The sequence below is a fragment of the Callionymus lyra genome, chromosome 1 (assembly GCF_982586985.1).
Source record: "Callionymus lyra chromosome 1, fCalLyr1.hap1.1, whole genome shotgun sequence".
In the NCBI taxonomy this organism is placed as follows: domain Eukaryota; kingdom Metazoa; phylum Chordata; class Actinopteri; order Syngnathiformes; family Callionymidae; genus Callionymus; species Callionymus lyra.
Genome location: NC_141818.1, coordinates 44040746 through 44066636, shown reverse-complemented (window position 1 = coordinate 44066636; position 25891 = coordinate 44040746). Strand labels below are relative to the sequence as shown.

General features: G+C 41.1%; 2 protein-coding genes across 5 annotated transcripts; both read right to left on the bottom strand.

Moving 5' to 3' along the window:
• Positions 1-1434: 1434 nt before the first annotated feature.
• On the bottom strand, positions 1435-15350 carry LOC148089698 (bromodomain-containing protein 4-like). Its single transcript, XM_087809368.1, has 22 exons — positions 15305-15350; positions 13103-13191; positions 12558-12795; positions 12145-12237; positions 11757-11894; positions 11545-11677; positions 10336-10658; positions 9191-9562; positions 8993-9121; positions 8700-8921; positions 8404-8618; positions 8237-8337; positions 7904-8161; positions 7616-7711; positions 7153-7548; positions 5859-6419; positions 5186-5286; positions 4861-4981; positions 3565-3692; positions 3311-3495; positions 2993-3236; positions 1435-2929 (listed from the first exon to the last, which is right to left on the bottom strand). Exons 3-22 carry the CDS (start codon positions 12768-12770, stop codon positions 2861-2863), a joined length of 4098 nt encoding a protein of 1365 aa, XP_087665494.1. The 5' UTR covers positions 12771-12795; positions 13103-13191; positions 15305-15350; the 3' UTR covers positions 1435-2860.
• A 1238-nt stretch (positions 15351-16588) lies between these two features.
• Positions 16589-24333, bottom strand: akap8l (A-kinase anchoring protein 8 like). Of its 4 annotated transcripts, none has more exons than XM_087809318.1 (13): positions 24182-24333; positions 23626-23661; positions 23023-23200; positions 21420-21924; positions 20295-20424; positions 20092-20147; positions 19833-19860; positions 19621-19723; positions 19409-19550; positions 18580-18685; positions 18377-18507; positions 18210-18305; positions 16589-17698 (listed from the first exon to the last, which is right to left on the bottom strand). In XM_087809318.1, the coding sequence occupies exons 1-13, from the start codon at positions 24204-24206 to the stop codon at positions 17354-17356; spliced, it is 1881 nt and encodes a 626-aa protein (XP_087665444.1). In that variant the 5' UTR covers positions 24207-24333; the 3' UTR covers positions 16589-17353. The 4 variants fall into 4 exon arrangements, with proteins under 4 accessions (XP_087665444.1, XP_087665451.1, XP_087665459.1 ...); XM_087809325.1 differs by having other exon boundaries at positions 19833-19857; positions 24182-24291; XM_087809333.1 differs by having other exon boundaries at positions 20313-20424; positions 24182-24291.
• Between the last annotated feature and the right edge of the window lie 1558 nt (positions 24334-25891).

Below are 25891 nucleotides of genomic sequence, written 5' to 3'. Positions count from 1 at the left end.
AGAGTTGGGTACGACCGATACAAAGGATTCATAGATTAATGGAACAACAAAAAACACCAGAATAAATGTGATTTTTTTTTCATTCTTATTTTAATGCTTTCCTTATAAAAAAAAAAAAAGGTTGTCCTCCTCCATAATCTGAACAGGATGAATCTATTGATCTCAATGTCTCACTCCATAAACCAACAGGGTAAAATATATCAGAGAAGAAAAAAAAGAAAAAAAAAGAGCAAATAGAAACTCAAAAACAGTCCAAATATAAAGAGAAGTACATGAAATATATTTATATATATATAGATATATATAAAAAGATTATAGGATTCAAAGCACGCCAACAGAGAGAATCCTCAGAGAAAGACACAATGGCACACGACACGCCCAAATCTGTGATCCATTGACATCTAAGCGACGGGAAGAAAAACTCAAAACAGGTGAGAAGGTGAGCGACCAGAGAGCGGCGGCGGCGAGAAGATGGAGAAGATGAAACGGCTACATCTGCAGGAAGGTCTTCAGAGAGGCGGGCGAATGAAAGAGCAGAAGAAGCTTGAGTATAAAGTGAGAGATGCGTTTGACATGTAAAAAAAAAAAAAATGTGGATGATATTTGGAAGAGAGAAAAAGGTTTGACTCGAAGAGACAAAAAAAAACAAATCGGCTTGATAGATTCATACAAAAGTTCTGTACAGTAAATTACAAAAAGGAAGCTGAACACCTCAGCTCCCTTCACCTCGACCTCCACACGTTCTTTTCCTCCCAAGATCTTTACTGTATATAATATATAGTCATATATTTATAGGTTTGTACACAATGTGATTCTTCTGAGTTGCTTTGTGGCCTAAAGTGGGAGATTATCATCAATATATGAGAAAACTGTGGCGCTAGAGAACGATTCATGTTTAGATGATGCATGTTTGAACGACGCATGTTTAGATGATGCATGTTTGAACGACGCATGTTTAGATGATGCATGTTTGAACGACGCATGTTTGGACGACGCATGTTTGAACGACGCATGTTTGGACGACACATGTTTGAACGACGCATGTTTGGACGACACATGTTTGAACGACGCATGTTTGACGACGCATGTTTGACGACGCATGTTTAGATGATGTATGTTTAGACGATACATGTTTGAACCACGCATGTTTAGACGACGCAGGTTTAGATGATGCATGATTATAAGATGCATGTTTGACGACGCATGTTTAGATGATGTATGTTTATAAGATGCATGTTTATAAGATGCATGTTTGAACGACGCATGTTTAGACGACGCATGTTTGGACGACGCATGTTTAGATGATGCATGTTTGAACCACGCATGTTTGAACCACGCATGTTTGAACCACGCATGTTTATAAGATGCATGTTTATAAGATGCATGTTTGAACAGCGCATGTTTGGACGACGCATGTTTGGACGATGCATGTTTAGACGACGCATGTTTAGACGTTGCATGTTTAGATGATGTATGTTTAGACGATGCCCGTTTGAACCATGCATGTTTAGATGATGCATGTTTGAACGACGCATGTTTAGACGACGCATGTTTAGATGACACACGTTTAGACGATGCCCGTTTGAACCATGCATGTTTAGATGATACATGTTTGAATGACGCATGTTTAGACGACGCACGTTTAGACGATGCCCGTTCAAACATGCATCTTTAGATGATACATGTTTGAACGACGCATATTTAGACGACGCATCTTTAGATGATGCATGTTTAGATGATGCATGTTTGAACCATGCATGTTTAGATGATGCACATTTAAACGATGCATGTTTGGACGACGCATGTTTTGTAGCCAATTTTCACCAGCAATTAAAGATGAAATATATTTATCTTTTCACTTTTCTACTCTAACATATTTATGTTAAATGATTATTTGGACCTAAAGAATTTGACCTTGTCTGTGTTTTTTCAGTGTCTGAATATTAACTTAAAAAGTAATTCGACTACATTTTATAATTCCCGATTTTGTGTCATAATTATTGCGGAATTTATTATTATTATTTTTTTCAGGGCGACCTTTTGACTCGCAACAGAGCTACTAGAACATTGCAGTTACACTTTCCTGGCACTAGAGGGAGCCATATAATCTTGTACGCAACGCCACGAGTTTGTTCTTGGGTTAAAATGTGTGACATGCATTACAGCATTTTTTTCTAGCTTGAAAGATGAATATGAAACATGTTGCGTGTCGTTCTAGATTTTGTTGTGAGACTTGTCTTCTACATGAATATCAAAACCACAGATTCACTGTTAAAACAACAATAAAATGATTTCATAAATATATTTAGGCCTCATAAAAATCCATCTTAATGATCATCAATCTATATTATTACCAACATGTCCTACATTCTTTCAGATTAGACTCACTCGACCATGTGTTGGCAAAAATGTTTTCAATGAAAGTGTAAAAGAGCTCATTTCGTTCGTCCCTTCTATTATCCACAGACGGAGAAAGAGGAGAAATTATTCGCCATCATTTGTTAAATTAGATTCTCTTCAACAACTTTAAATATTTTCTTAAAAACATCTTAAAACTTTATTCCACGTTAAGATCCGTAAGAGACCAGGCAGCCCGTTGACTATGTCCTCAGTAAAAAAACGACCATAAAACACCAGATCAGACACCAAAACGTATCTGCGGTTGGAGGGGAACGCCGACGCTGATTTTGCATTTTCTCTCATTCACATGACACAAACCAGCTGGTTCAACTAGTGAGAGAAAGGTCAGTTACGGTTGAGTCCGTGTGTTTTGGTGAGCAGCAGTTTTGTGTGTCAGAACGTTGTGGTCTACATGTGCTCTGTACATGTGGTGTGTACCAGGTCCGGGGGGGGGGTCGCCTCAGAACAGATTCTCCTCAAAGATGGCCATCAGGTCGCTCTGGAAGTTGATGTCGATGGTGTCGGCCATCTGCGGGAGGACGAAGCACGTCGTCAGCGCTCGAGGCGACTCGTGTCGAAGGTCGATACTTACAGCTTCCCTCCGGCGCCGCTCCTGCTCGCGCCGGCGCGCCATCTCCCTCTGCTGGTCGAGGGCACTCTGTGCGGTGGAGGCAGACGGGGGCGGGGCTTGCGTCTGGCTGGGCGGAGCCTGCGGGGAGTGGGTCGGCGTCGTGGACGGCGGAGGCGTCGGCGCGAGCGGCGACTGCGTCTCCTGGCGCCGCCGCACCTCCTCTTGTGGTCGACGGATTTGTTCCACGGGATCGTCGTCGTCGCGCCTGGAGAGGGGAGCAGAACTCGGATCAGAACCTTCTCCGGGCCCGGATACGCCCCGTCGACCGCCGCCACCTACCGCAGCTTCTCCTGCTCCCTCCGGGCCTGCTCCGCCTTCAGCTGCCTCTCGCGCTCCTCCTTCTCGCGGGCCGCCCGTCGGAACTGCTCGAAGCTGTCGCTGGACGAGCGGAGCGCCGAGGTGGGCGTGGACTGGGACCTCTGGGCGAGGCTGGCCCACGACCCCATGTTCTTGAGCTTCACATCCTGAGCGAGTGGCGAGACACGACGCGTCAAATAAAGCCCAGAGACACCGGTGACAAAGCGACGCCTCACCTGCGACTTCTTCTGCGTGACGGGCGTCTTGGGCTCCTGCTTGATTTTACTGTCTTGCTGGAAAGACGACTGGACCAGAGAGTCTGGAAGACGCGAGCTGGAGCGAGGACCGTCCGATGGCTTCAGGTCTGAGTGGGAGGTTATCAAAAATTACTTTGTTTGTCCTTTGTTTCGCATATATTCAGGTTGTTTACAACATACATGATGACATCATCCTCTCAACACTGTCATCAGTGAACAGAGAAGCAGATAAAGAGCCCAAATGCTCCTCCCATGATGCAACACTAATAGACTCAGGGACTCATTCATTCCTTGTGATATAAGATTAGTTTGGAGGCAGGAGTTGTGTGAGAAGATGATTCTAGTCTATGTAAAACGTTTCTTAACGTATTCTTTTCTTTGATCCATGTTCTTTATCTTGTACATTCTTTTTATTGCACTTTCACGTATTTTTTTTAAACTGTCGTCTGTTGCCGTGAGCTGGAAAAACTATTTCTCGAAGGAGACCAATCAGAGGGATCGATAAAGTTTATCCATTCATCTACAACTTAACAATATACAATTTTCAATACAAAGAATAAGAAACTTCATTCCTTTCATTTTCATAGGGCTGAACGATTATTGGAAACAATCCAATTGAGATAATTTTCTTAAATATTGCAATTAAATATTGAAAAAAAAATGTAGTATCCTCTTTTTATGCATTTTTTTACCCAATACAATAAATAATTAACTTTACAGTAAAATGTATTTCTTTGTGATTGTTAAGCTATTCATAAGATAAAGGCAAATTAAGCGTACATTGAAATAAAAGGAGGTTTATTCAGTTTCTTATTTAGTTGTAAACAGACATTATATATTCACCGCATATACTTTAGAAACTCCTGCAAAAACATGCGAAAAGGTGTGATGCAATTTATTGGACAATAATAAATTACACAAACTTCATTGCAGAGAAAAGAAAAGAGACAAACACTAGTCACTCATCTGCCTTTTCTTACTGCACATTTCTCTTGTATTTAAGTTCAATTCAAACAAACTGACGTCAGGATGTAAAGTGTTGAAAACACTTGGTTCTGTCGTTCATCATTACTCCATAGTACTACTACGAAGCCTCAATGTGTTTCATTCGCCTCATAATCTTGTGATCCTCATGAGAATTTACTATCATTGATATAGTGCCTTAAATTCTGATGCACCTAGAATTCCCACAAAAACAAGGTAAAGAGGAAATCGCGGAAGGATTGGGACGCAACGATGCGACAGTGAATGTTCGCAAGATCACGTTCAACTCACTCTGTCTGTTGTCGTTTTTGTGCGAGTCAACACGCATGGCGGGGCTGAAGGGCGACGGCGGCAGAACAGGAGAATGCGAAGCCTTCTCTTCTTTGACCGACACCATGTTGGGCCTGTGGTCCTGAAATGAACAAGTGAAAAGACGAGTGAGGATTGTTGTGACGAATCGACGCAGTGTTCACAACATTGAATTGAAGTGGAAAAAAGGCAAATTATTTTTAATTTTATTTATTTACTTGCCAAGTATTTTTAATTGAAAACGCAAAGAACTTCTAACAAACAAGTCGGGGAATTAGACAAAGAAACCCATCAGGAAACCACTTACATGCTTTTTGTTCATTGAGGGAGACTGATGCCCTCCTGAGTGAAACAGAGGCATCTGAGGAGAATGGATCATCATGGGAGAGGGCACTTCACGCAGACAACCTGGAGAGAAGGACCACTTTAAGATGACACAACAGATCATTCATGTCCTGATTAGAAGCTATTTTGACATTTACTTTCAATTCAATTCAATTTTATTTAAAGTGTCTTATCATAACAAAGTTATCTCAAGACACTATACAGTTGAAATAAGACTATAGTTGATTAAGGAAAAATAGATCCCAGCAATTCAACAAAGAGCAAGAAACAAAACACTGTACAGTGAGCTGTGCAGTGAGCAATGGCGAGGAAAAACTTCCTTTTAGAAGGCAGAAACCTCGAGCGGAACCAGACTCATTGTTGACGGCCTGCCACTTTGACCGGCTGGGAGGAAGGATGGGGGGGGTGGACAGATGGATGAGGAGAGGAGTGAGGGAGGATATAGTGAGAGAAAAGAGGAGAGTGTAGGAGAGTCCATGGGGGTGCTGGAGACTTTAATTCTGAGATTTTTTAGTCCGGCTTTTAAGCTTAGTGACAATTCTAATTGCATTATTACGTGAACGTTGTAGTCTGTTTGAAAAAACCCTGGACCTTTTTTTGTTCCGGAACCCACGGCAAGTTTCAGATCATCTTACCAGCAGGGAACGGCTCGGCTTTGACATGTGGCGACGGCTGCCGTTGCTGCTGCATCTGCTGCTCCTTCTGCTGGTGGGACGAGGATTTGTGCTGAGGGAACGTCTGCTGCATCTGTGCGTGGCTGGGGTTGTGTCTCTGGTTCAGGGGAGGGGCGACCTGCGGGTTCAGCGACGGCGCCAGTTGAGGGTTGCTCTGAGCGGGAGAGTGCGTGTGGAGCTGCTGCGCCGTCACGGGGGGTCGAGTCTGGAGTGACTGGAGGAACGTGTGGACCTGGCTGAGGGACGGGGGTTCCGTGATCGCCGGCGTGGATTCCTCGTCGTCTTCCAGCAGAGCTTGGGGCGGCAGTGCGGATAGGGTGCCCAGGATGCCGTGAATAGGGGGTGAAGGGACGCGAGGGCGAGGAACGGGTTGCGGCAAGGGGAGGGGGAGCGAGGGCGGCAGCTGGGGCGCGGCCGCGGGAAGAGACGGAAGGGAAGGCGAAGGTTGGGCAGGTTTGGGAGGAAGAGGTGCAGCGTGGTTGCTCGGCCGTGACGGTTGTTGAGGAAGAGCGTTGTGGATCGCTGAAAATAAAGAAGAGAGCCTTTAGAATTATCATCCACAACCTGTACCGAATATCACTGTGGCGGTCTCAGCCAAAAAAAGACTCCGAACCCAACATCATGATTGATAAGGACATGTTCACCTCAGCCCCAGCATCTGCAGTATTGCTACAAGCCAGAGTGGATTACGGTTTTGAAAAATATTTGTAAATACATAATAAAGTTCATTAAACCATAGCTTATCAGAGACTAGTTCAAGGCTTCTCATCTTTAACCAGCGGTCTCCTCTTCACAGCATCACAACAATACAGCCCGTCATTCAGCCCGAAACTGAATAAATGTGACAAATATCGAAAATAATTAAAGTGAAAATGAGGAGTTTGATTGAGGTACGCAATATTAAAACGTCATTTACTTGAATGCATCGATTTTGTCCAACAAATACCAGTAAAAAAAAAAAAAAGATGTACTCTGCTTTTATGTTCTTTTAACACCTGACCAGCAGAGTCATTTTAAGTTGCGCACCAGACTGTTGGTTCTAACAAAAGTATATTAATGTACCATGTTGATGATGTTCCTTTAAAGAAGTCACTGTTATAAGAGGAGATGTTGTAGTCAAGATTAAAACTCATACAGACAGGATGGTAATAAAACATTTTCGGTACCCTTGACCGGTCAGTCATTTTGGCCCCTTGTGCGACTGTGATCGACACCCCTTGAGTAGTGCAATAAAAAAGTTCATTTAAAACTGTACCTGATGACAGCATGAGGGGATGTTTCAAGAAAGGGTGGGTCTCTGCGGGAGTCTGGCCGGTGGGTGCGTTTGCATAGAGGTAGCCGGCCACGTGCGGGCCGCCAGCTGCCGTCATCGGAGGAGGATTAGGCTCCATGTTGGACTGGGTCATGTGAGGGTTCATAAAGTGAGTCATTGGGTCAAACGCAGGGACCAGCAGCTGAGCAGGTTCGAGCGACGGAGTGGCAGCTGGGACAGACGACTGGGGATTGAAGGTTGGCTTGGACGGGACCACCTGGTGCTGCAGACTGGGCTGAAGTTGAAGCGCTACATGACCAGCGACGCTACTGACGGACTGTGGCTGCGATCTCTTGGCGTCTTTGTTAGATGAAGTCTTCTGCAGTTTGGGAACCAGCCCTGACGGTTCGAGAGAGAGGGAATGTATTTAAAGAATGATATCATAGGCTTGAATCTGAAAGTCTACCGTTATCAGAGTCTTCACTATCAGATGAGTCACTGGAACCAGAGGATGAGGATCCTGTCTTCGTCTTTGTCACGTTTGTCATTTCCAAAGATCGTTCTGTGAACACAAACAACATTGAGTCAGTTTGTTGACTTTTTACTATCAAGGGAAACAATTAGTTGGAAAAAATGTTGACTGTGAAGCAAAAATAACGAAGCCATGATTGTGTTGTTACTTTATAAAGCATAAATGACAAAGATAGATAAACTTTATTGCAGGAATATATCAAGTTTAAATATGAATACAAACCCGATGGCTTCTTCTTTTTCTTGAGGCAGCTGGAGACGTACTTCTCCAGCTCTCTTAGGGTCGAGGGCTTCAGTGTCTCAAAATCAATCTCAATCTCGTCGGGGTTTGAGTTCTTCAGAGAAGGTTCCCGTGTTTGTATTATATGCACTACTCGACCCAGTTTGTCTCCTGGCAACTTGTTGATGTCCAAGCTGAGCTGGCGCTTCTCTTCGTACGACATCGGCTTTCCTTTTTCCGCTGGTATACTGCCAAACACATCTATCGGGGCAAAGAGAGCATTATATTAATCCTGAGTTTCACCTGAATAGAATATAATTTAAAGTTCAAACACACCCATGTCATTGTCTGCCTCTAACGACGCTGAGGGCACAAGTGGGGTCGTTCCAATTGGAGGGGCTGCAGCTGGATGATTATTTGAAACCACCTCTTTCTTGCTGTGATTGAATACATGGATTTAGAGAGGGGCAGAGGTACAATGCGTGTATTTTTTTCAAACTAACCTGAGCTTCTTCTTGTCCTTTATCACAATGTTCGGCTCCTTGTTACTCTTGATTTTCTTCGGTGGACTCTCAGGGGGTTCTTCAACCAAGATTTTCTTTTTGTGCTTCTCCTTCTTCTTCTCCTTCTCCTTCTCCTTCTTCTCACGCTCTTTCTTCTTGGGTTTGGTGAGCTGTGGCTGCGACAGTGCTGCCAGCTGCTCATGGACAGCCTTTAACTGGAGGACATGCCAGGAGATTGAAGTATTTCCCTAACACTCATCACAAGCGTGTGGAGTCCATCATTACAATATGCTCACCTGTTCTTTCAACTCAGCTAATCGCTGCTGCCGCTCATGCTCTGGGTCTTCAGGCATTGACTCAGATTCCGACGAACTCGAGCTCTCTTCTTCCGAGATGGCAGAGGGAGGCGGGGCTTGTCGAGTGGTGGGAACCGAGTGAAGGACTGAAGACGGGGTAGGAGCCGGACTGACTTCCTCTGGCTCATCGGGCATCTTAGCAAATCGCATTTCAAATACGTCCTGCAGAGAAGGAGAACACATTAGTCTCCTGGGAAGTTAAAATGGTTTTAAACTTCAAATCGAGACCTTACCTGCAGCTTACGGGCCATGGACACCACATCATGCTCCGGTGGGTTGTACTTATAACAGTTGGAGAACATTAGTCGGACGTCTGCTGCAAATTCTTGAGTATCTCTATACTGTCTGTTGTCCACCTTTTTCTAAATCAAAACAAGAGAAACAGTTAGAATTGGACGCACACTGATTAGAAAACAACTTAAGAAAAGCACCTTGATGGTACTGAGATCCATGGGATGTTTGATGATGTCATAGTAGTCATGAAGGCCAAGCATCTTCACATCCACAGGTTTGTAGAAAGGCCAGGCATACGAAACGTGCTTCTTGGAAAGCAGCTCTCGGAGGACCCTCTGGCAGGAGCGCAGCTGTTCCTGACGTTTTGGTGTGGATATGCCAGTGCTTTCCAAACTACCACCAAGATGGTGCTGAGAGTCCGGTTGTAACGCTTCTACTTTTGACGGCTTCAGCGGGCGAGCGGCCTCTCGGCGTGGCCTGTTCTCAACGGACACGGGCGATGATTCGCTGAGCTGGTCGTTGGCCGTCGGTGTGGTCGTGTCTGCTTTCCTTTTCTGGCTTTTTCTTTGCTGTTGAGTCAAGTCGCAAGTTGAGTCTTGATTTTTTTTTTCAACAAGAAAACATGATATTCATGTTCAGACAAATTAAACAATCCTTAAATAGCTTTTTTAGACAGTAAAGGTTTCTCTATGAAACTCTTTACTGACAATTGGTTATTTTCTGGTACACAGCTTAATGTTTCAGTACTAATGAGCATGAATAAATTCCTTAGCTTTCGGTGCCAAACTCAGGAGCTTATCTACAAAAATATAGGGCTTTTAATAAACCAGAATAAGAAGCTTTTATTGCCAGTGTTGGGATTGGATTGGATGTAGCAGAACAAGTGGTTGTACCTTTTTGCAGAGAATGTCCTCAGCATCTACTAATTGTGCAATCTTCAATGAAATCAATGGCAAATGATTGCTTTAAACAAGCCTTTATCGAGTAATGAAAATGGGACAAGGTCTATCGTAAATACTAATTATGTAACAATAAATGTAACTGACCATCTAATTCAAAATTGATGACTCAAAATATACTATACTATGGAGCTTCGCAGACTTATACTAGTATTTACTTGAAATACCCAACCCATCGTAACTAATCAGGCATTATTTGGGTAAAACTGTAAAAAGAAAATGCTGATGACACAAAAGCGTAAGACAGTAGTATGAAGATGAATCAACTTTTATTCATTAGTTTATTTTTTAACCATGGTACGAGAATCGTGGGGAGCGAGTTGAACTTGATAAGAAATCTCACATGTACGCTTGCAACTCGTCACACGCAAACAAGTTCTTACCTTTACGAGGGCCGGTGAGCTCTGAAGCATAGAAGCAGGTGGGATGTTCTGGGGTATGGAAGATTGAGGGGGAACCGAAGTCATACCCTGCGCGAGGATGACAGGGCTGGACAATGGAAAAGGCGGTCCTAGGTGGGGAGCATGGGAAATGGGTGTTGGTGGAACACGTGGGAGTTGAGGCTGGGCCAGTGACAGGGCGGGGGGGCCTTGGGTGTGAGGCGAGGCGTGGGTCAGTGGGGTTGTCGCCGGGGAAGAAAAACCTCTTGTGTGTGGAGTGGTGGCCGGAGATGAAGAATCTTGGCCTGAATCTGACCTTATTGAAGCTGAAATCAGAGGGAAACGAGTTCATAAGAATTAAGTAGTAAGGGAAACATTTTTTTTGTGTGCAGTAACAAACTATTTTGTGTGTCAGTCTTGCTATGGACCCCGAGTCTGAAAGATGCATACAATATAAGACTGGGTGATTTATTATTACTAATTATTTATTATGGAATATTTTTGGTTAAACTGTTTATAATGGTATGTTATTGTTCAGTTAAATGCAAACAAATAAGTTAAAATAATTATACTTATACTATATAATTTTCCTCACACATGCTTACAATGGCCCTTAATAATCAATGTTTAATTTGTGTGATATATTCTTTGGGAATATCGCTCAGCTCAAATTCAGTATGTAAAATACTGTGAATGTAAAGCTTTGAAAATAGTCGAGAAGCACGCTCATAAAAGAGAACAGTGTGAGCAACGTTAGGATCATGAGCAGAATCATTAAAATCATTATAGTTATTATAATGTAGTAAGGGTCACGTGTTAAGCATCTTGCATTGCAACACGTTAACATAGCAGGTGACGGGATTAAACTAGCCACCTCTCAATCACAGGGAAAACACTCAAATATCCATGCTATACAAAAAAAATTCAAGTTGGGGAGATGCCGATAACACGAATACAGAGAAGATACACCAGTGAGGTTCAAAGATGTGGTACATGAGGACTTGAAGAGCAAATGTGTGACTTGGATGAACGAGAATGATACATTAAGATAAGATAGGCTGACTTGATGTAGCCAAAAGTATAGAATCCACAGGAGATAGCAATTTTAAAACGGGCAATTTTGACATTAACAAAACGTTTTGGAGCTTTATTTTCTGTATAGATTAGGAATTAAAAGATCAATAAAACCTCAAGTCAAAAGAAAACTCAAACCTGCATCTCGTCTGAATCCACGGCGTCCTTTTGCCACCACAGGTATCTCAGTCTCTTCCTGCGGCATTTCAGTGATCTTTTGCAGAAAAAGCTTCTCCAAAGATTTAGCCATCAGGACAATATCATCTGTAGGCTGAACAGAAAAAAAACACATTTAGCAAATCCTGACCAGCATCTCAGAACACTTGAATAAGAGAGGCATTATTTCTTACCTTGTTATAAATGTAACAATTTGTAAACATCGTGTTGAAGTCTTGGATGCACTCGTGAGCATTCCAGTAGTAATGGCTCTCGAGTCGTTTTTTTATTGTTCCCATGTCCATTGGACTCTTGATGATCTTGTAGTAATCCTTCAGAGATGATAACACATCAGTTACTTTCAGGCTAGCCTCCTCTACTGGCCCATGCTTTCATTTCACATACTGAATAATAGACACTAGAGATGTCACAATCAAGGATTCTCATACACTTCAGATTTCATAATTATCTATTATTTAAGAAGATGACATGAAAAAATGTCAATATGATAATGATATCTTAGACTTGTTGGTGGCGGCAAAAGTGTTTTCTAAAGACAAACAGAAAATAAGTTTTACTCACAGGCAGTTTGAGTTTGATTGCATCTACAGGAGCCTGGAAGGGCCACGCAAAGTTATGTTTCCAACATGTCTTGAAAACCACTCTGAGCAAATACTGAGAAAAGACAAAGACAAACATGGAAATGACATCTGAAGATTGGCGGATAAATACTTTGACAGAACAGCCTCATAGTTTTCTGGGAGACAAGCTTTATTTGAAGATGAGGGTCTTATAAAGTATCAAATACTAAACTATTATGACATACCTTAAGCTATGAGAGACACACGAGAACAACTACAACTTTACTCACTTAACATATCCAAAGGAAATAAACAGTTGAGAACCATTTGTCAATATAATCCTCTTCTCACTTCCTCGTCTTGGAAGATAATGCCATATTTTACAAACACAAAATGATAAATATGTAAACACACCTGTAGCTGGTTGGTCTGGCGCTTGGGTCTCGAGGGGTTACTGGTTTCAGGGGGCGGTGGGTTGAAGGAGAGAGACTGGGGGGCAGAGGGGGGGTTGTGGCTGCTGCCTGCTTCCAGTCCGTCTCCCATTGCAGTGGTGGGTTGCAGTGACTGAGACGGTTTAAGTAGATTGGACCTGGCCGGGGCAGGTGGGACTTGGGGTGCCCCCCTCATGCCATTACACTTTCCACTGGGATCTCTGATGTTAACACGGTTAGATAGTCAACCAATCAATCAATCAATGGATATTACATGACATGATACCAATTGCTTTCTCACCACACGCCTAATTAAGACTAAATCATCCATTGTAATGGAAATTGCTCTGACTTTCCTGTCTCCTTCAAGGCTGAGTTATTGTTTAAGAGAGTGATGAAACAGTAATTATAACAAATCAAGATTAAATGAATTCAGCACGTGTTAAGGTCCTGATCATGGAGACGCAGGATTGATAAAACACACAAACGGAACATTCTCCAACAAAAGGCAAAAAGTTGCCAACTTACATGTTTGTTGCCGTCCTGTTGTGCTTTAATTTAATTTGGTAATCATGTCTTGGTTTGTGAGGCTGCAACTTCCTCTGCTGAGACTGGACCTGGAGAAAAGACATAAAGACAACTTATTTATGTACAACTTAAGCCTTATCAAAAGCCAGAAAAAACATTTTTTAAAGCACAACGCAATATTCTAAATTATATTTCACAATAATTAAACTATTGAGTTCATACAATCAAAGCAAAAATAGATTTTAAAAAACTTCATTGATTCCTCTGGAGTGAAATGCTGTTTAACTTTCTGTTGTGAAGTAGATACAACCTTAAATTCTATGAGCTTTTGAATTATTAAACATGTATAAAGATCAAACAGTCAAGTCACTGACTTTGGTTTAACCAGACAGAGTGTGACCAAAATGATTATAAAAGCAGACCATTGAATGTAGTTGGACATTCAATGAACAAATAAGTCATTTAATACATGATGTGACTGGAATGAGAAGTGACAGACGACAACTTACGTTTATAGACAATTGATACGTTATTTGGTCAACTCACAAGAACAAAATCAAACTAGTTTTATAGTTTATGATAGATCAAGAAAGATTCTTTACTGATGTTCACAGGCATCAGCTGATGAAACTGAACATACATTTAATTTTTATTTTAGGGTTGAACTGACTTACAATATTAATATACTTTAGGAGTTTATTCAGAGAATAATGAAGCGACGCGAGTTGAATTAAGAATGTTTTACACAAAATGCACATTTCAACGTGGATGTCTCATAGCTTTTGGACAATCTTCTTCTCTCTCTCCACTTGACGGAGTCTACCGACTCCTTCAAGAAACATCTCAATACATTTTTATTCTTGCAGACTTTTCCCTGATTCTCTGAGACTCCTGTGTTGTTCTCTCCGTTATCTTGACCTTTTAAGTATATATTTGATCAGGTATTGTTTTGATTGTTTAAGCGCTCTGTGACCCTGGTTCTGGAAAAGCGCTCTACAAATATTAATGACTTACATTTTAAAAGAAAATGAAATTATAGAGCTTTGCAATAAGAGTACATTTCTGTATGTAGGTTGTTTGCAACATTAGCTGAAGCCTTGAAACAGATGAATGTACATGATTTAATCAACGTCAATCATCTTCTGTCTTCTGTCAGTGACACATAACCAGTGTTGGTTGTTTTACAGCAAACACAAGTTCTCCATCAAGGTTATCAGAAAAGACATATTCAACCTAAAACCCAGACAGATATAAAGATGGAGCTGCTTATCAAGTGTAACTACGTCAAAAGCGTGTTGTGTTTACAACATGGGAATACAAGTTTCTGATTTAATTGACTCAAGTACGAGGTTGTCATCAACTTAACAAGGATGCCTATTATTTAAGTTACATACTGGATCTACTCGACACGCTCGGATAAACATACAAAATAAGAAGAAAGAGTGCAGAGGAACAGATACGCATAGAACAGCGTGTCTTATCAGCCATTTTGCCACCGCCGATATTGCGCACCGCTAACCAACTGATGCCCATTAACTGAAATTAATCGAAACACAACTGTTAATGTGACGTTAAATCGCGTCATTTTCTTTATTAAAACGACGACTCGACATCAAGCGTATTCACTTGCAAACCGTCTTTCGTATCGTCATGGCGACGTCGAATAAGTGACATGTCCGCACGTAAACTGCTTTCCAGAATACGACTAAGGGAGGTTGGTATTCTTGAAAGGCTTTTACGTCGAACTTGGAAGTGGCGTCTGCGCCATCGCGGGGAAGCTACGCCACATTTCCAGCGTAAAGTTATGTCACGAATACGGCCTACGGGGCTACAAACAAACAGCCTGTATGCTAGCTCGTTAGCATGAGCTTGACCTGAGGCTAACCCAGCCACTGACAGCTCCGAAGGTGACTCTCCGCGTGAAAGAATCCGGTGAGCGGGTTGAATGTGGGGTAGACGGGACGGAGGAGGGACACCGTAAAAACCAAGCGGTCTCGGAATCGCGGGTCCGTTGGCGCTTATATCTCGTGTGGACGCACCGGTGAAAGGCCTACGAAGACAACTCATGCTAAGGCTCGCCGAGACGTCGGCGAATATCGCGCCAAATGTGCGGCCGAACGCTCGTCGACACGCCGCCATGTGAGCCCGACACCTTCGGCACTTTTATAAGCAAATATCGTTGCGTGAGATAATGTTTCTTGCCTTCTTCGGTTGGCTGTCAGCGCTCGTAGACGTTCCTCGCCCCAAATCCAGAACAAACAGTCCCCGTCGACGTGATGACGTCAGACGCAAAAGGGCAGCACGTCCAGCTCCAGTCGAACGACCTCGTCAAATATTTTTAACTTTAAACTTCACTATCATCGCTTCTTTTTTTTTACTATATTATTATTTACAGCATCCCGTTTGATACGGAAGTGCAGACAACAATAACGAGAAAACAATATGATATGGAAAATATTTTTTAAATGAAGAGAAAAGAAAAGGTCTACATTCCAAGGCACTTTTAATGTTAAAGTTCAATTTTTTTTCGTTTTTTTTAAACGTATATATTCATATATATTTCCTCGTTTTTAGATAAAAGAACATAATTATATTTTTACAATATATAAATTCACTAGGCTTCCTTTCGTTTTCTTTTTTAGATAGTAAGTAAGTAATGGTTATTTCTAGATCGCCTTTCTAGACCAGGGTCCCAAAGCGATTTAACAATCACAAACAATACACAGTTCAAGACATTTTTATTCTTGCAGGCTTTTCCCTGATTTTCTGAGACTCCTGTGTTTGTTCTCCGTGTTATATTGATCTTTTAAGTTTATATTTTATTGGGTATTGTTTTGATTGTTTAAGCGCTTTTTGACCCTGGTCTGGAAAAGTGCTCTATAAATATAAATTAATTACTTACAGTTAAAATATATCCTTAAAAGATCAAGACACATAAGACAAACACAGGAGTCTCAGAAAATCAGGGAAAGGCACAAATAAGAATGTCTTAAGATGTTTCTTGAAGGAGTCAGTAGATCATCAAACACAGAGATCGTTCCAAAGCTTAGGAGCAACAGTCTGGAAGGATTTCTCTCCTCTGGTCCTGAAGCGTGTTCAGGAACCATCAGTAGATTCTGATCCACAGACCTCAGAGCCCGAGCTGGGGTGTAAGTCTGGATCAGATCACTGATGAGAAATGCGAGTTCTTTTACTAGAGCAGCTCAGAATTCTTGCTGCAGTTTATCAGAATATGACCAAAGTTCTAACAAGACAGAGAGAAAAAAAAAACATTTAAAAAGACAAAAAAACAATAAGTTGTTGATAGGCCAGTCATTCAGAGCTTATTCACTGAGCCAAACCTTCATGATATAAAAGCAGAGCACGTTTGGATCACTACAAGGGAGGTGGATTCTGAAAAGCTGCAGATTCTACGGAGTGCTTAACATGTCTTTTTAATGTTTCTGAAATCAGGAGTTTCTTCTTGTTAAAGAAAACGAAGAAAACTTTTGGGCATTTTGTTTATTACTTGTTTGAAATGCTTCATTAACATAAACTCCTTTACAGTACAAACCATCACAACAGCCTCGAAATATGTCGACAGAAATCAACCGAACACTAGTTGACAAAACTCCACAGTGCAAATTTGTCCGTTGTATTAGAGACGACTTTAACCAAGAGTCCGGGCTGAACAACGAGCCATGCACAAAGGCTGCTGGAGTGAATATGTTGTGAATGAGTCGTACTTAAAAAAGTAAAGTAAAAAAAAAAAAGAAAAATAATTACAGCATTAGAATGGAAGTCGAATAATTCAGTCACAGGCATATATATCAAGTCGCATTCAAACTACTAAATTATTATTTGCTCAGCTTTTTTTTTTAAAGAAATCTTGAGAAAAGAGATTTTTTTTCCATCAACTCAGTAATTTTCGGTGTAAAGCAGACCAAAGACACAGTACACGGAGATAGACCAGAAGTTTTCTAATACTGCTGAACATTGAACATATGAACTAATAAAAAATAACATTAGCAGCTTGAATGCAGCTCAGACGCCTCTGTGACGATTTAAAAACGCTCACCAAGAACCACAATGAAACAATTTTACAATATAAACATGAATTTTACTAAAAAGAAAGAACAGACTTCACATTTACGAGAAAGTGTTGAAAGAAACCCATGTTGGGGAATCAATAAAATACTTTATCGACCACTGAGTCATATCAACACAGAGGAATAAAGTCATTCATTAATCCCTTTACTTTGCAGCATCTTCCTACTGCTCGAACTGGAATCCTTCATCACCAACTTCATCCCGGACGAAATACCCTCCGTCGTCGTCTCCCATTTCAAAACCTTCGTCTTCATCCGGGTTCCCTTCCAACTGTCGCCCGTTCTCCTCGTCTTGCGCGTCTGCTTCCTCCTCGACTTTCAATGTCTCTTGTTCGTCCGTCTTTTCCGATTCCTCAACCACTTCGTCTTCGAGCGCGGGTTCTTTGTCGCCTTCCATCGCCTCGGTTAAGCCCTCGGCGCCACCGACTGCTTCCCCCCCTTCAGCTGCTTCCGTTAAGATGGAGTCCTCAAGGTCATTCTCATCTTTGTCAGTGAAGGGATTTTCACCCTGTCATTGAAAAAAAACAAAAAAAACATATTTGACTGGGTCCTTACATTCAAATAAAGGCATGTTTTGAAGAAAGAATGGACGCTACACTAATAATAACAATTCTGAAATTCCTCATCACAATACTAGACTTCTCTTTTTTAATCATGCAGGTTTAATTAAACAAGCTAATGTGAATCATTGGGAAAATATCAAACTAGTCCATTCTGGTGCCAAACTGCTTATCCAATCTCCAAATTGTGCTTAAATATTAGAAGAAAAGCTTTGCCCAGAAGCGTATTTTAAACAATTATTTGTGTGAAAATAGAACAATTTAATCATAAATATTATAATTTCTGAAAAATACAATCGTGCTTTGTGAAGCGAATCAGCTTCAAGTTCTACCAAATTTATTTTAATGAACAAGTCTATGTTGAAGATCTTCAAGAGGGTAATTCTTCTTATCGAGTGGAAAAAACCCTTCATGAGAATAAGAACCAGAGTAATGGGGATAAACACCAGACACACGTACCTTCAGGTACTTCTCTAGCTTCATGCCGATGAATTTGTGGTTGAGGATGCTGCGAGCGACGGCCAGACTCGCCTTCTTAGAACACTCCATCATCTCCTTCAATCCAAGAAGCAGAACATTGTTAAATATATTTCGAGCAACACTCAGAAGACGTTGTTGAACATTACCTTTCTATGGTAGTTATGTTCGTGGGACTTCAGGTGTTTTTCAATCAGGTGGGGCTGCATGGGAATGAAGATGTCACATGCGACACAATGGGCAGCTTCCACTTTCTTCAAGAAGTGTTCCATTCCCAGCTCTGAACATGCAATGGCAGACATTAGTAAATGCTTGTAGCTCACTAGGGTTTTTTTTTTTTTTGATTGCTCACCTCTGGTTAGATCCTGTTCCTTGTAAAAGTTACAGATGATGGTATTGAAGTTGTCCAACTGGGTTATGCGCTCTTCGGTCTTCTTATACTTGTTCAGCAAGTACTCCTGTGCAAAGAGGGAAATGGTCTTATAGCAAATGTAATAATAAACAAGTTTCACAGACAAAGTCATCGTGCAGTGCCAGCTAGAAATTGCACAATAAATGTTTGTTGTAGATACTTTAAAGTAGCTATTCCAAGCTGAGACACCACTCATGAATGTTAGCATATTTTGACCTGGCTGGCGCAACAGAATCTCAAGGTTCCTTGTTTTTATCATTATGCGGAAGTGAGGAAAGTCTCCCAAGGCAAGTGTTTAAGATAATTGTGTCTAGTGAACTGGTGTGTTTCAGGCACCGAGGAGCGATAGGGAGAGATTGATGTGACTTCTGTCTGCTTGTTGTCGACGTCAGCTTTACTTCAAGTCTTTAATACATCATTTGTTCGTCTGTTAATCTTCCCTTGGAGGCATTTTACAAGCACAGATCCATAATAGTTTAAACCAAAAAAAATCAGTAGGCAATGTTGTCCATGTGCAACATGAAGTAACAAACGCATTTATAAATTCACTTGTTTTCTTCCTGAGGTTTTGGCACAATCCCAGTTACAGATCCAGGAAGTAGCCGTCACTACGGACACTTTGCACACACAGGAAACCAGAGATCTTTGGGGAAACCCGTGAAAGTAAAGGCAGAACCTACAGACTTTGCAACCCTTCGATGGGAATGACTAACCACTCACTGTGTGAAAAACATTTTTGTGAATTATTTTAGCAGCAGCAAAAAATTACCTCAAGGAAATCCGTGGTGGGCTTGGAGAGTTGACTTGCAAGGTACTTAAAGTGGTCCTTATGGAAGCGACTCTGTAGGTGAACTTCCATCTCATCCTTGTAGAACGAGCGGAATTTGCAAAGTGAGCAAGCGTACGTCATTCTGTAGGGAAACCAACACAGTATGGTTATGAATGAATATTCACAGAAGTATTATCTATAGTTTTCATCACCTGTCCAAAAAGCCTCGCTTCTTCTTTGCTTTCTGAGCCTTTTCTTGTTGTTTCTGTTTCCCCTGCTTTTTCTTTCCTTGACCTTCTTCAGTCTTCTCCTCACCTGGTCACGATCAAAGGAACAACATTTATCTCCCGTGTGTACTTTTATCTTTTGGAGGCAATTACACGATTAAAAAAATGAAAACTAAAACATCAAAGAGTAAACTCACCATCCTCTCCATCCGCCGCAGCTTCCTGCTTGATGAACAGCAGAGAAATAATGAATATTAAAATTTTAAAAAGTGAGGACAACATCTATAACATCATGTTCACAACAAAATAATTCCAACAAGGTTTGTGGGACCTTTGTTATTTAAACGGAACATGAATTTGGCAACAGTTTAGACTCTTATTAAAAAACATGCGAGTATCACAGTTTTCAAGCTCACATCACACATTCCAACAGAGTTAGTAGAAGAAGTTACTCACGTCAGCATCTGCCTTTTCTTCATCACAACATTCATCTCCATTTTTCTTGGATAGCTCTGTTGGGTAAAAAAAAACAATTTTTAAATCAAACATTACAGCTGTGAGAGCATCGAGTTTGACCTTTATAAAGGCCAAGAACCCAAATTCAACAGATGCCATTAATAGTGAAAACGTCTTGAACGTTAAAAGCTGTCATTACACACCATCTTCATCAGAATTACCATCAGGGTTTCCTTCTTCAGCCTCTTGTCCCTCAACTTTGTTGACCTTTGACTCGGGCTCTTCTGCTGCCTCGGGAATCTGCTTCCTCTTCTTTTGGGGATTGTTCTGTTGCTATAGTCAAGAGTATAAATGAACACAGACAAACAATCTCCTGGCAAAAATAAATAAATAATCCATCTCTGTTGTACCTAAAAATAAATCATGATCAGTTAAATTTTGCATCAAAACACTAGATTGTATTTAAAACTGAGGACTAGACGAGAGCAACAATGCTGATTTATCATTTAAAAACCGAGCACACAATTTGGGATTGAAATGGTAGTAAAAAATAAATCCTTACCAATCTATTAAAGGGCAACTAACGTGTTGATTTAAGTGGGTCTTAAATGGATAGTGGACTGTATTGCATCATCAGTACGTGTCCGTTTAAACAAAACTCTTTTTATTGGAAAATCTCAAAGGGACTTGTGGTATAAACAAAGCGGGCGTGATTACAGCTGCCTGGAGCAAGAGTGACGCGTTTATTAGGTCATAATGAACTCCGCTCTCGTAACCTCTCGTTCGCCCAGATTGCAGACAGACAGAACTTCAAGTAAGGACTTCAAAACATCATCATGATGAGGAACTTTCTCGGAGAAGAAGAGCTCAACATTTGAAACATGCTAGCGAGTCAGGAGAGTTGGGTTTTCACATGAGTTGCCCTTTAAGTCAATGGCATTTATTAAATCAGGGCACAAGTATGAAATAACATGCAGGAAAGCTAGTTATGAAGATAATATTATGACTAAGTACTCAACCCCTTTCTTTTACACAGCACAGTGGTTTAAATTCATGGCAAATATCAAGCGTGAATAAAGTGTACTGTCGAGTACAGCAAATGATCTCTACGGACGGGTGGGTCGGGGTGCCCTAAAGGCGAAAAAAAGGGCAGATAGGAATGCAAGTTGTGCAGAATGTGTCAAATTGGACGATTTAGTGACACAGTAGTTACAGTGGCATGTAGCGGGTGCTTGAATGCAAGCCCTGCTTGGAAAATCAGCTGAGGGCGTCAGAAAGGGCTTAACCTATGCCCGATATCTGAGTGTTTAATTGGCTGGAGTACTTACTTTGTTGAGGGGTCTCTTGCGGCCCCGCTGGCGGCCGGCCCGTGGGCCTCCTCCAAAATGCCTCCCAGGGAAGTCGTGAGGCCCTTGATTGGAGCCACGTTGGAAACCCCCACTCATGGGGTACAGGCGGTCAGACAGGAGCGATGGGAGCTTGCCTCTACCACCGCCGCCTAAGGGAGTGGGGTCGGACCTGCGGTCTCCGTACCCTCCTCGACCACTGCCACCCCTTCTAGGGGAACGTCTGCCTGCTCCAGCCCATCCTCCACCTCCACCTCCATCTCTGGAACTTCCTCCGATGAAGGACTCCCTCATATTCTGTCGCATTTTAGCGAGTCCATAGGAAGAGGATTGGCTGTCGTAGCCTCCTCCCCCTAGCCCTCCTCGCTGACCCAACATCATGTCCCCGCGGCCATCATCATAACCATAGTTTCCACCCCCAGATCTGTAGAGATCTCGGGAGGTGTAAGCGGAGGATTGCGAGTCGTAAGACTCGTACTGGTCATACCTGCGAGAGGGAGGGAGGGAGAGAGTGATAGAAAACATTTGGGAGTAATAGAGGCAGTGAGGGTAGTCAGGTTTGAATTTCTCCACCTGATACTCCTTCTACTCCCCAGTTTGGCTTACTCCATTCATTTTCTGAGGTTTATATCTGAAGTGAAAATCAGAAATATGACCAAATACTCGCCAATGCTGCAGTTATAAACGCTAAACATGGATTCTTTTTCTGGCACATGTGTGAGTAGAAAGTCATCCAAATCATGGCCTCATTTAGAGGTGTCAATTGTGACAATGATTGATGATGGTTTGCATATAGAGTTCTCAGATGTTACGGCCACATCAGTTGCTATAGTTGCTAATGATACTTAAAACAAACATAGCCAGTGTCAAGGGTTTTCCTGTCAGAACAGCAGGGGGGCTTCAATTAACAATACATCTTGGGACGGTAAGATCAGGCCAAAAATGCACCATATTCCTGTGTAACCTAAAACCAAATTTTGGTGTTGGCCACATAGGTCAAACATTTGATCAGCAGGATGAGAAAGTTTCCACACAGGCCAATGGGCGAATGATTGAAAAGGGGAAATTAACATCAGAAGTCGTCGTTCCGGTGCGCAACAGGATATGTCTACCACTACCCTCATCCAAAACCACATGAACTGTAAAGGCACCTTCTCTTACTTTTCATTTTAAATTCTCCAGAGGGATTAATAAAGTTTATCTATACATCTATAAATGTGATTTGTTTGGATCGCTACATCACTCAATTTAACTGTCCCTTTAAAACACAATCACAATCACCATCTTTTTCTTTTTTTTTTAATCACCAATTGAATTAGTTTCATTGGAAATAAGTGATAGTTCACCCAAAAATTCAAACTTCAATTTGAAAATAATCCCAACTCTTAGTCGACATGACGGCGAGTAGAAAATGAGGGGAATTTGAATTTTGGGTGAACCAACCCTTTAACAAAATATAAATAAATTACCCAAGAGTCTGCTCACTTTAACTTTAGTTAATCTTATTGCCTTAGTACTTAACCTTTACTTACACACACAAACAGTATATTTGAAGGAATGGCAGGAGAGACCGGCAACTCTTTACCTGTCACGTTTCAGATTTCCTTCCATCTGAGAGAGCATGTCCAAGCGTTGGTTAATCTTTGCAATGACCTCATCGGCATGTGTACTTGAAGACAAGGACCCTCCAGAGAGCCCCCTTTTCATTTGCCCATAACCGTCATACGAAGAGCTGTCACCATAAGTGTCATAGTGCCCAGAACCTGAGGGAACATTCAAACATTTTAATAATCAAAACAAAGTGTAGCTGGGTTTTCAGTTACTAAAAAGTAAGTAAGTAATTTTTATTTATATAGCGCATTTCCAGACCAGGGTCACAAAGCGCTTAAACAATACTCAATAAAGTATATACTTTAAAGGGCAAGATAAAACTGATAACACAACAGGAGTTCCAGAAAATCAAGGAAAAGCCTGAACAAATAAAAACGTCTTAAGATGTTTCTTGAAGGAGTCAGTAGATCCATCAAGCGCAGAGAGAGGAAGATCGAACATGTTTTAAGTCGCCCATAGCAAAGTTTTTTGTGCCCTTATTTATTATATGCCATTAGTGACGTTTTTTTCTTAATATTGTGAAAAGTTTCACCAATGCAAAGCATGACTTATGGTTTAGAGAAGGAAAGAATCCCACCTCTATTGCCAGACCCTCCACTCCAGTTGGGAAAACCTGGGAGAAGAAAGAACGAGTACGGTTTAAAAGTCATATCAGTACAACTGCAATTGTTGCGTTATCAGCTGTTAAGAAGAAATAAAGCAAAAAATAAAAGACGAGAGTATTAAAAATTCAACATCGCGTGGTTATTATAGATCGTTATCTGAATTTTAATCAGATAAAGTCGCATTGAGCAGAATCAACGCAACAATAGGCTACTTCACTTTGTTAGCCTGCTAGCCATCTTGGACCGTTTTTAATCCGTAAAGAAAAAGTAGTTGTATATAATCCATATGCTCTGTGAACATACATATTTGTGTGTGTGTTTCGCAGGCTTTCAAACCAGCTGGTGTTTTGCTTCTCACAAATGTTTACGCTCTCAGTCGCGGCCTGGTTTTCCAAGATGCTAAGCTAAGGCGCTAACTTAAGGTAAAACTGATAAAACAGGAATCTAACGAAACTATTAACTCAAGCCACACAGTCATAACCTCAGATAAAACAACAAAAGAAGGTTCTAAGAAGCGGGTTTACTCACCAGAACCGTAGCCTCGTTCATCCATTGTCGTTTGCCTGATCTCGAGCTTGTTCACTGAAAAACGTAGAGGGTTTTCTTGAGGTACCGGAAGTGACGCGGTGACGAAGAAGGAAGTGGCTTTCAATTGTTTTTATTTAATTTAATTTAATTTATTTTTTATAATGTATTTTAGAATATCAACTGAAATAATTGGCCCCACGGCAATGATCTAAAATATAACTAGTTGACTTATTTCTTTAAAGGTTTTGACGGTCTTTAATGACGTTTTGTTAGCGTGTCTATGTGATGTTTAAAACAACTTAAGCAACGTAGTACTTGAGTGACAGTAGTACTCAGTAGGGAAAATATAATTTTATCTCATTTACACTTCAAAGAGTGTCGTTGTCTTGTTTGCGAGTGAGGGCAGTGTGCCAGGGTCACTGTGGAATGACACCCGGAAAATATTAATGTCATATTAATTTAAATGTTCTATTAATTTAAAACTGTATTGATGTTAAGTGTTGAAGTTAAGTTGCTCATTCACTCTCGACTCTCTTTGTACAAGTGAGACATTCTGGATTTCCCAGTTGAAGCACAACATTGTGGTAGTCGGTCTAACGCAAGTGCTGAATGTCTTCTCTGGCTCCCTCTTGCGACCGGAGTGAACATTGCCCAATTTATCACATTTATGTTGTTAATATTTCTTTCTTTTTTTTAAATATATATAGCAAAATAGAGTTGCCTCCAGAATGAAGTCAGCATTGTAAAAGATTCACAGGTTGTGCTGCTACTCTACCCAAGTACCACAAGCCAGTCCAGATAAATGTAGAATGTTATTAAGTAAGTAAGTAATTTATATTTATAGAGTGCTTTTCCAGACCAGGGTCACAAAGCGCTTAAACAATCAAAATAACAACTCAAAAAATATACACTTAAAAGATCAAGATAACACAGAGAACAACACAGGAGTTCCAGAAAATTAAGCTGACAAAACCTTTCTGTCTTCTTTCTCCTATCCTATTTGACTATTGTTTACATTTATGAGGCCAAGGTTTTTTTTTAGTTTTTTTTTTTTTACCATTGCACTATACCTCTTGGTATTGTTTACAAAGATGTGAGGTATGGAGATCTGTTTCAAGGATATGTGTATGTGCTGGAAATGTTGACTGACGATTCTTCCACGGTACAGATTCTACTGCTCATGTAGCACCTTCAGCTGTATGATGTATAGCCTCCTGTCCATATGACCTCGTTCTTACAACTAAATTGAAAATGTTTAAGTAAGTAAGTACATCAATCAAAAACCATACAAAGTTAAAATATATACTTTAAAAGATCAAGACACATAAGACAAACACAGGAGTTCCAGAAAATGAAGGAAAATGTTTCTTGCCAGTAGATCATCAAACACAGAGATCGTACCAAAGCTTAGGAGCAACAGTCTGGAAGGATTTCTCTCCTCTGGTCCTGAAGCGTGTTCAGGAACCATCAGTAGATTCTGATCCACAGACCTCAGAGCCCGAGCTGGGGTGTAAGTCTGCATCAGATCACTGATGGAAGGTCTGACCATGAATAGATCTGAAAGGAAGAACCAGAATTTAAAAGTTGATCCTGAAAGAAACTGACAGCCAATGCAGAGTTTGAAGGGTCGGAGAAATGTGAGTTCTTCTACTAGAGCAATGGATATACACACATTTTTCCCTCCACCAAAGTAAAATCAAAATAAAATGA